Raw genomic sequence first — 9605 nt, 5'->3', positions numbered from 1 at the left:
CTAATTAATCGCAACACTTGAAATTGTAAACGACCGCCAAAAAAAAAAAAAAATAAAGTAAAATAAAATAAAATAAAATAAAATAAAATACCGTTCGACTTATAAGAAACACTGGATAATAAAAATGAAAACCCAGAGCGTGAGAGAAAGAAAGAAAGAAAGAAAGAACGAGATATTTGCGGATCCAAGAAATGGATGAGATGGATGCGTGGATCCAGATGAATGGATGACTATTTCAAAAACACGTGTGGGTTGATCGATTCGTCAAACGTATGTATGTGTGAATTTACGCGCAGAGTATTCGAGGATGTAGTGTTCGGCATGTACATAATTCTGTATATACGAACGAATCACTGACTGTACAATACCACCCAAATATATTTATATTTCATGTTAAAACAACTTCGATACTATTTATTTCTTCGTTCCAGCTACTACTGCTTTTCGTGTTAATCAAATTTGCCTATGCAAAATACGCGTTATAGAGAAGAATTTCTCTCTCTCTACGTGCCGTAGGAAGAAAGACACGCGTTGTGTTGTCTCCTATCGTAAAAGTGGAAGGAAACAGGAAGAAGGGGGAACCGTATGTAACAGTGATTTTCACTGAGAACTGAATCGACAAATTTTACTAACGGCAATATGACGCGTGCGTATCGTCAAGGAGAACCAGTCCATTGGCGGCTCGTGTACGAAGTTTAATGATCACCGGGAATCTTCTTATTTTCGTTGTTATATTCTCGCCGTCTTCTTCCGTTTTCCTTATTCTCGACGGATTGCGTAACGCGCACGCGCTCGTCAAATAAATTACGTGCGATCTTATGTTATCTTGGACACCGAATTACTTTCTACGTCGTAAAGAAAGAAAGAAAGAAAGAAAGAAAGAAAAAAAAAAAGAACGTCACAGGCTATCGTATTTATTTTAAAAGCGTTTAAACATAATTAAATGCAAAATCTTTTAACCTTTGAGCGCGTAACCTCTCCTATTTGAACTGAATAAACTTGCATACGAAAGGTGTGCGACCCCGGCGGCCACAATGAAATACAGGAACCACGCTTCCTGGTGCAATTTCAGCCTTTTGTTGCCATTATTTTTGTCATGACGTTTCATTCTATTTAACATTCCTTCGGTCTGATAGCTGGTATTGTTTTTTTCAGTGTGCGCCATGGCCTCGCTCGATAATGTCCCCTATCGCAATGGAACAATTTGTTGAAAATACTTCCTTTTCTTTTTATTTTCTTTTCTCTAAAATTATCGACAAGCTTGCGATTAAATACAACCGTATAAATACGATGACTTTACGATTCTTTGTTATTCATGATATTCCGGCGAAATACGCCACTTTCCGTAGTATACTTGCCATGACGTCATTAGTCTTCTATTGTATTCGATGACACGCTTCTATCGAACTCGATACGGAATTATAGTTGCCACGGGGAATTGTAGATTACTCTGCAACGTTTTACAGACACATATCATGGAACGTATTTTTTAACAAAACTTCCTGAGTTTTCTCATAAAGTTGGATCGATTCATACGTAATAAAAAAAGACGCGTGTAGGATGTTGTAATTTGGAAAATCACTCTGGTATAAATAAGTTTGGCACGTATCATTACGTGTATAATATGCACTTATCTTCGTACTTTCGTGTATAATAAATTTTTTTTTTTTTTTTTTTTTTTTGACAAAACTGACATGTCGCGCACAAAGCAAAAATGCAAACGAAATTAGGGCTCGAAACTTTCGATGTATACGCGCGCGTTTCAAGTTTCGTATCATCGATCGTCTCCTTAAATGAAAGAAGTCCGGTTTGATTGCATTACCAAGTGCATCAAGGACTAGAGAGATGGTCAGAGAGTGTAAGCTACGTGAAGCGCATCGATATTTTCGAGCCGCAAATTTTCACATGTTCCTGCGATTTCCTTTTAGCGTACCGCAAGTTGGTACGCCATACATTCCGACCATCGTATATGTACCATTCTCTTTTTAACTTGTTCGTTTTTTAAACGAACAATAAAGGATATCTTTTTTATTCGCAAATTTTTACTTGATATTTTAAACATTTATAGGAAATACAACTGCGTATATCCATTATTAAAATATTTTTGAAAAATGAAAGATGAAATAGTCGAAGTGTTTCCATCTCTGCGTCATTGAATTAATTCTTACGTATACAATTTGTATGCGAAATAATGAATATATCGTTATCGAATTAATTATACGATAGTATATTTGACAATAAACTTTTCATGTTTATATTTCAAAATAAAAATTTTTCGGCCATATGATTTTGTTCTATACATATTCTCAACGCGTTACGCCTATGCGAAGGCCCCGTATTCAGGACCCACATGGAACAGTGAAAAGGATAAGCACAAGAGTCTTGGTTCAATTGCTGAGTTAACAATCGGGCAACGATTCGCTATAACGCTCCAGGTAACTCAAATTTTTTTTACAGATTTTATATTCGAACGTATATTTGAACATCTTTAGAGTTGTCAAAATCAATTGACATTGAGAAGAGAAGATTAGATATTCCAAGCGCCGAAAGAGGAGTATTGATATTGCAGCAAGTACGAAATCTAATGCACTTTCGTTCTTCCCACGCGTTCCAATCAATATTAGGTTACTATTATGATATCTTTCTTTTGGAAATAAGAATATAATCTTGTGAAAAATAGATATTAATAATTAATTTTTTATTTTTTCATCTAGAAAACTATTAAAATATTATAAGAATGTACCTTTAATAAAAGTTTAAAGTTCTTTTTTTGATAACTTTTAACCTTGGATATTGATATTACCATTGACCGCGAAGAAATTGCATTTTTAAGTTCAATAAAAATAATTTCTCTAAAAATTTTTAAAAATAAATTTTATTTATCGTTGCTAATATATTAAAAATTATATCGAAATATTATTAAGAGAACTATATATATCGAAATACTTGGAATAAACGATTGTTTTGTAAAAAAAATTATAATATATATGCAGTTTTAAAAATGATTGAAAGATTATAAACTAAGATTACAAATATTTAGATATCATTATTGTCAAAGTATAACGAAGATTAATTATTTTTTATATTGACATATAAAAATTTTCAGGTTTATAGCGATAGGTTCCTTATTCACCCTAATGTCTTGCAGGATTTCATAGGATGCTAATGCATCGACCACCTTGTATTTATTACTAGCAATATTATGGAAATATTTCCTAGGAATCCAATAATTTCATTGGATGATTATATCGAGGTACATCGTTCTTTTAAAATTCATCTTTAAATAATTTTATAGTATCATGTACTTTTGAAAACAAAAAATAATTTTTTTCTATTTTTCTATATTATATATTATATTTTTATTACATACAATTAATTCAATAATTATTTGAAAATAAAAATTTAGATATCAGATACTCAGAGCGCCATCTATGGATCGCATAATGTGGCTGCTCTCTACGAGAAAGGCATGAGTGAAATGCCGTAATATTTGTACGAAACATCTTCAAACGTGCTTAAATTCGTGAATATTAAATGTGAGTCGGGAGTTGGTGTTAAGTGTACTATGTATTATTTAGACGTTTCTCTGTTAGTACATTCAATTAGTTTTTAAATTTTTATTCATGCACATAACTTAACCTAAATTTCGAGAACGATCTATATGAATAAAACTCAAAGTAAACAGTTAAATACGATTAAGTTAAATATATGCACTATAAAAAGTACATAGTTTCAAGGAAATATTATCTTTTTCTTTCATAATTTCATGTTTGTTATTTTTATGATTACATAAAATTCGTAATTTCCTACGTAATCAGATGTAATAATTCTTCATTTGCAATTTTTACACTATTTATCATATATTTTTATATAACAATTGTAATTATTATATCTTTTAATTATTTGGAAGATTTTTTATAAAAGAACTTTTTTTTGTTTTTAGAATATTACCACATAATCCTGGTCTTGAAGTGTCAAGAGTTTATTTAAAGAAAAACATTCTTGAGTCAATAAAACAATTATTTGGTGAAGAAGGAACTAAGTATACTATTGATATCCTGAAATATAATCCAAAAGAACTTAGATGTGTTTTAAGGTGCACTGATGATTGTTATGTACGTTTAAGAGCAGCATTAACCTTAAGTGAAAAATACGAAGGACAACGTTGCACTTATATTATTCATCGTGCTTCACCAAATTTATTATCATTTTGTGCTGATAGTAGGAATTATAAACATTAAAATATAAAGATTTTGGACATAAAAACAACTTAAGTTTGAAGAAAAACCAACTTAATTCACTTACATCATTTTTTAAAAGGAAAATATTGATTCTTTTGTTTTGTATTAATTTTTTTTATTAATTATTCAACAATGCCATTCGTTCATAAGGAAGGTAAAGATACTATAATCTTTGCTTCAAAGGAAGATCATGCAACACCTAGTAAAATAGATCTTCCAGAACCAGAACCAAGTCCTGGTCTTTTGTTAGCAACTGGAGAAATCAATTGGAATTGTCCATGTTTAGGAGGTATGGCTACTGGACCGTGTGGTTTGGAATTTCGAGAAGCTTTCTCTTGTTTTCATTATTCAACTGCAGAACCAAAAGGTTCAGATTGTTACGATGCATTTAAAACAATGCAATCATGTATGGTGCAATATCCAGCGTTATACGGAAAGAAAGGAGGATCTTTAGATGATTTAGATGACGAAGAAGATCCAATGGATGAACATAAAAAAAAATTAGAAAATGAAAACAAAGTCACGCATTTAGAATCAAAAGTAAAAGAAGTTCCTCACAGTTCTAGTATCGAAACAGGAATAGAACAAACTAATGTTAAATGAATGATTGTTTGCTCGTCAGTAAATAAATAAAATGTAATGCATTTGCATTACAAAGTTAGAGTAAATTTTTACTAGAATTTAATAAAATAGAATTTCTAAAGTTCTTACAAGAAATAGGTTGTGCAAGAAAGCATTTTTGAAATAAAATATCTTTAAATATTGTTCTCCCGTTATTTTGTTCTCAATTTTTAAAATTGATACACACGATATTTAAATTATATTATTAATGAATTAAATTAAAATTAAAATTTAAATCTCGTAATCTTACAATGATTATTTTTATTTAAAGAACAAAGTGATGCTCAAACATATTAAATTAATATTTCTTTTTATTTCTTATTTCTGTTCTTTGAATTTCAGTTGACTGATGGTGATATACTGTATATATTGTAATCAATAAATTGTTCCACGAATTAATAAATTACCATCTTATATATGACGCACGATTTAATTAAGGAGAAAGATAATTTTTTCATGATGCGATATCAAATTTGTCCTATTTGTTCGTGCCGCGACAACAAGATAGTTGACGTCATTGCCGTCCGATGGCAGTGCGATCTTTCTCTGCGAGAAAGATGGAACCAATGTGCTATGACGTCAACTTTATGACCTCCCCTCTTTTGTTCCATCCCTTGGGACAGTCGGTCTCGTGTATACAACCTCTACCACCACGCCGCGGTCGTTTACCACCACCACTGTTGTAACGAGTCACTACTACTACTAGCTTCACCATCGTCATCGTCATCGCCATCACACCATGAGTTTGGCGTTCGTCGATCGTTTCGTACGTGTAGAAGAATGATGTGTTTTCGTTTCATAACGTTAAGTGAGTGAAGAACGTATGTTGGTGCATTGATTTCGATAACGGGAGAATAGGAAGGAGTTACTACGAACAAAGTACGGAAGAGACAATTGGAACGAAGAATTTCGTGACGAGTGAAGGCGGATTATAAGCTGGATACGTTCCTTGGCAGTGACCGAGAGTATCCTAGTATTGTATCATCCGAAAAAAGTTTCTCTAAAATTTTTGACTTGCCATGGATCATCCGAAAAAAGAGAAGAAACACAAGGAGAAAAGAAGGTGAGTGAATCGCATGAAAATTAAAACTCGGTGTACCCGTATGGACATTACGTTGCTTGAACCTCGAATTTTCATAATTTTCACCAAAAAATTCGAGTATATTGTTAATTATGTCATTCTACCTTGTTTGATCGCATGATTGTTCGTAGACACTGTTTAGATGTTGGAATTGACGAAGACCAAAGACAAATTCAATGTGTTGCGCGCGCGCATGTCGCGTTCTATATGCGTGAGTGAGTGAGTGCGTGCGTGTTTGACGCAATCGCGTTTCCTCCGAACGGTAGTCTCTCTCTCTCTTTCTGTTTCTCTCACAACTCTTTCTATTCTTCTTACACTCCTGATATTTTCTTCTCCCCACCCTTCTTTACAAGATTACTTATGCCTCTTCTCTCTAATAATCCGATCTCTTTTCATTTGCTCTCCAGCTGCGATTGCATATATGCATCGCGAGCGAAACTATGAAAGCAAAAAAAGAAAAGAAAAAAAAAAAAAAAAAATTGCGTACTAAAAAATACAATTAAAAATTATTTATCAAATTGATTTGTAGATTTACGTAGATTGGCACGTTATATTGGGAAACCCGTAATACCTCGAAAATCCGAGCGGGGATTCATCGATTTCTCTTTTCTTGCGCTGAAACGCCATTTGAATGAATTTTGCGGTCAAGCAAATCGTCATCTATTTGACATAAAATTCTTCTAATATCGAATTTTTTTAGAATAATTTCATATTCTTGTTTTAAAAGAAAGTTTTGTTGTTGTTGTGTGCATATTACGTTGTATTATATATAAGATAAGAATACATATTACAAAGATACATAAATCGTATTCAACAACTTCTTGTTTTTATTTTTTCCACGTGTATTCATTCTAACGCAAGCTTCATATGTATATATATTGGGATAGACAACGTAATAAAATTATGAAATAAAAAAGCAAAACAAAACAATATCATCCTAACCTGAAAAAGTACGCAATTGCCATAAAAAGTTAATACATACTTTTATATATATATGTATATATGTATGTATATATTTATATAAGATATCACACATCACAATGTTAATATATATTTTCATAGTTGTAATTTTTATAAATCATGAAATTCCCATTTGGAAGCTGTACACGTGTGCAATAGATAAATTTCTATCGATCGTAAAAATAGCATCGTTTTCTCGGAACCATTAAAATTCAGATAAATCAAGAACGCTTGTGTCACGCGTATCATGTATGTTAGTTTCAAACTCGTCGCACAATCAAATGAACCACATGGAGATAAAGCGTACTTATTTACATGTATGTCCGTCTCGTTTTCCATAAAATATTCCACCCTGTTTAGAAACATATATACACGTGTTATTGACATTTGTTTAACTTCCGAAACGATCGATTAACGGGAGTTTAATGAATAAATTAATTTCGATCGACGAACGATCAACGATCCAATTGTTTCTTAACAACCGCCAACATAAAGAGCAATAGTTATCGTATCTCGATATCATTGCGACGTTCGAGGGAAACTTGTACGTAAATTTTCACACATAGTGTTTAACACGTGTATATTTGCCACGATGAACGTTTTTTACGTATTACGTGAATTCGTAATGATGGTTCGGTTGTTCGTATAGCCCCATTTGGAGGAAAAAGAGAACTCTCTCTGCTTCGGGCTAAACGTAGATACGTATTTCTCTTGTACCATGCGATAGGGACACGTACACACAAACACGATCGTGTCCGTTCGATATATTCGGATGACGAGCATATATATATATATATATATATATGCGACCTTCTGAAAACTTTCTTTTTCCAATTAGTCTTATACATTAACAGGTTGTTTATACGTTCGACGAACTATCAAATCTTATTTTATTTTTAACTAAGTCTCTTATCCGTTCAATTTAGCGTCATGTCAATTTCGGGAAAATTTTTTTATATGCCGGTGCGATGACCTGAATAATCAGTTAAAATTCCTCGTATCGAAATCATTAATAGCAATGAAAAATATCCACGTAGAATATTTTTATCCGTATATTTCTATATTATTCATTTCTTTATTATCGCATTATTAAGATAATTTATATATATATAGAAAAAAAAAAAAAAATTTACACGTGCAAAAAAGGAATATTTCCTTCGAATATATTCGTGTATTGAAATTTTCTTTCTTTTTTTATTTTTTTTTTATTGTTAAGATAATTTATATATATATAAAAAAAAAAAAAATTTACACGTGAAAAAAAGGAATATTTCCTTCGAATATATTCGTGTATTGAAATTTTCTTTCTTTTTTTATTTTTTTTTTATTGTTAAGATAATTTATATATATATAAAAAAAAAAAAAATTTACACGTGAAAAAAAGGAATATTTCCTTCGAATATATTCGTGTATTGAAATTTTCTTTCTTTTTTTATTTTTTTTTTATTGTTAAGATAATTTATATATATATAAAAAAAAAAAAAATTTACACGTGAAAAAAAGGAATATTTCCTTCGAATATATTCGTGTATTGAAATTTTCTTTCTTTTTTTATTTTTTTTTTTTTTATTTTTTATAAATCATTTTATTGCAAAGACACAGACAAAAAATACAGACAAGTATCTCTGGATAAGATAGAGACTGTTTATTGCTTGTTTTCAATCGTTCGTTAACCGAGAATCGGCGATATTTATTTCGATCGAAATGACGCTATATCGAAAAAATTAATTTTTCAACTTTTATCAACGTTTTGCGTTTTAAGTATTCGAAAAATGCAATTCTTTATCTTTATCTCGAAGATTGATCATTAGTCCCGATCGCCCTTTCGAAACATTTACACCTAGCCAATACCTTGAATATTTCTCGAACGACGATTACTATTTAAATCGTTAAATCGGGCAAAGTTATTCAGAATCAAGTGCCGTTTCCGCATTCACTCGCTCGATTATAGTTTCCTCGATCAAGGCTGATCGCCGTGGCGTATCGGTGATTGGCGCTTGATACCCGTTCCCCTTCTCTAAATATACAAGATCTATAGGTACGTATAGATTCATTGCGATTTAGCATGTTGGAAAATCGCGAAAACGTGGAGAATATACATATATATATATATATATATTTATCTTAACCGTCTCCGATTCCGAGGAATAACCTTGAATTATCGGTATATCGTTTATAATAATATCGGTCAGTAACTAAGAAACTGGAACAAGAGAATGTTTCCATATATATATATATATATAGTTATTATATAGTAATAATTATCTCATTACATAGAGGGATTCGTTCGATAACGATGGAAAGATTTTTTACGCGAAAACTTTAGATTTTTCGATACCGATAGAGGGGAGATTAAAAGTAATTGGAAGATTAACTGTGATTCGTCGGAGAAACGAAATCCAGAGAGACTGGTCTATCGTGTATCGCGATAGGTAGTATCGTTATCACCGGAAGATAGCCATCGTTCCAAGTGTGCAAGACAACAAGGTTTTGTGTTCTCGGTTCTAGTATCGCGTGAACCGTCGAGCAAGCGAAAATTCGATCCCGCCGTTGGATGGAACGATTTCGAAGTGCGTTTCTTGGATAGGCAGAATGCCGTCTCGTGGCGATCCCCGACGGAATACAGTCTTCTTCCCTCTGGGATTCGATTCGTCCCTGCCTTCTCTCGGTCGAGCCTTCTGAATCCAACCTGCACACACCGA

The 9605-nt window shown here is 32.1% G+C and overlaps 2 protein-coding genes and 1 long non-coding RNA gene across 4 annotated transcripts in view; all 3 read left to right on the top strand.

Annotated features, from left to right (window-relative positions):
• Nucleotides 1-6: 6 nt before the first annotated feature.
• Nucleotides 7-2545, top strand: LOC102681107. The gene is made up of 2 exons (XR_420640.2): nucleotides 7-2435; nucleotides 2493-2545. It is a non-coding gene; the product is annotated as an uncharacterized LOC102681107 (long non-coding RNA).
• An 860-nt stretch (nucleotides 2546-3405) lies between these two features.
• Nucleotides 3406-5005, top strand: LOC102681179 (mitochondrial intermembrane space import and assembly protein 40-B). 2 transcript variants are annotated; one of them, XM_006608032.2, is made up of 2 exons: nucleotides 3406-3536; nucleotides 3944-5005. In XM_006608032.2, the coding sequence occupies exon 2, from the start codon at nucleotides 4374-4376 to the stop codon at nucleotides 4842-4844; it is 471 nt and encodes a 156-aa protein (XP_006608095.1). In that variant the 5' UTR covers nucleotides 3406-3536; nucleotides 3944-4373; the 3' UTR covers nucleotides 4845-5005. The 2 variants fall into 2 exon arrangements, with proteins under 2 accessions (XP_006608095.1, XP_006608094.2); XM_006608031.2 differs by having other exon boundaries at nucleotides 3413-3588.
• Nucleotides 5006-5480: 475 nt separating this feature from the next.
• Nucleotides 5481-9605, top strand: part of LOC102681438 (protein similar-like) — a 29410-nt gene continuing 25285 nt past the window's right edge. Inside the window, exon 1 of the mRNA XM_031510619.1 lies at nucleotides 5481-5925. Within this exon, the coding sequence (XP_031366479.1) occupies nucleotides 5882-5925 (44 nt within the window). The 5' untranslated portion in view covers nucleotides 5481-5881. The remainder of the gene's footprint in view (nucleotides 5926-9605) is intronic.

This window comes from Apis dorsata, unplaced genomic scaffold, assembly GCF_000469605.1.
Source record: "Apis dorsata unplaced genomic scaffold, Apis dorsata 1.3 scaffold_28, whole genome shotgun sequence".
Classification (NCBI taxonomy): domain Eukaryota; kingdom Metazoa; phylum Arthropoda; class Insecta; order Hymenoptera; family Apidae; genus Apis; species Apis dorsata.
This window is presented reverse-complemented; position numbering and strand designations above follow the sequence as displayed.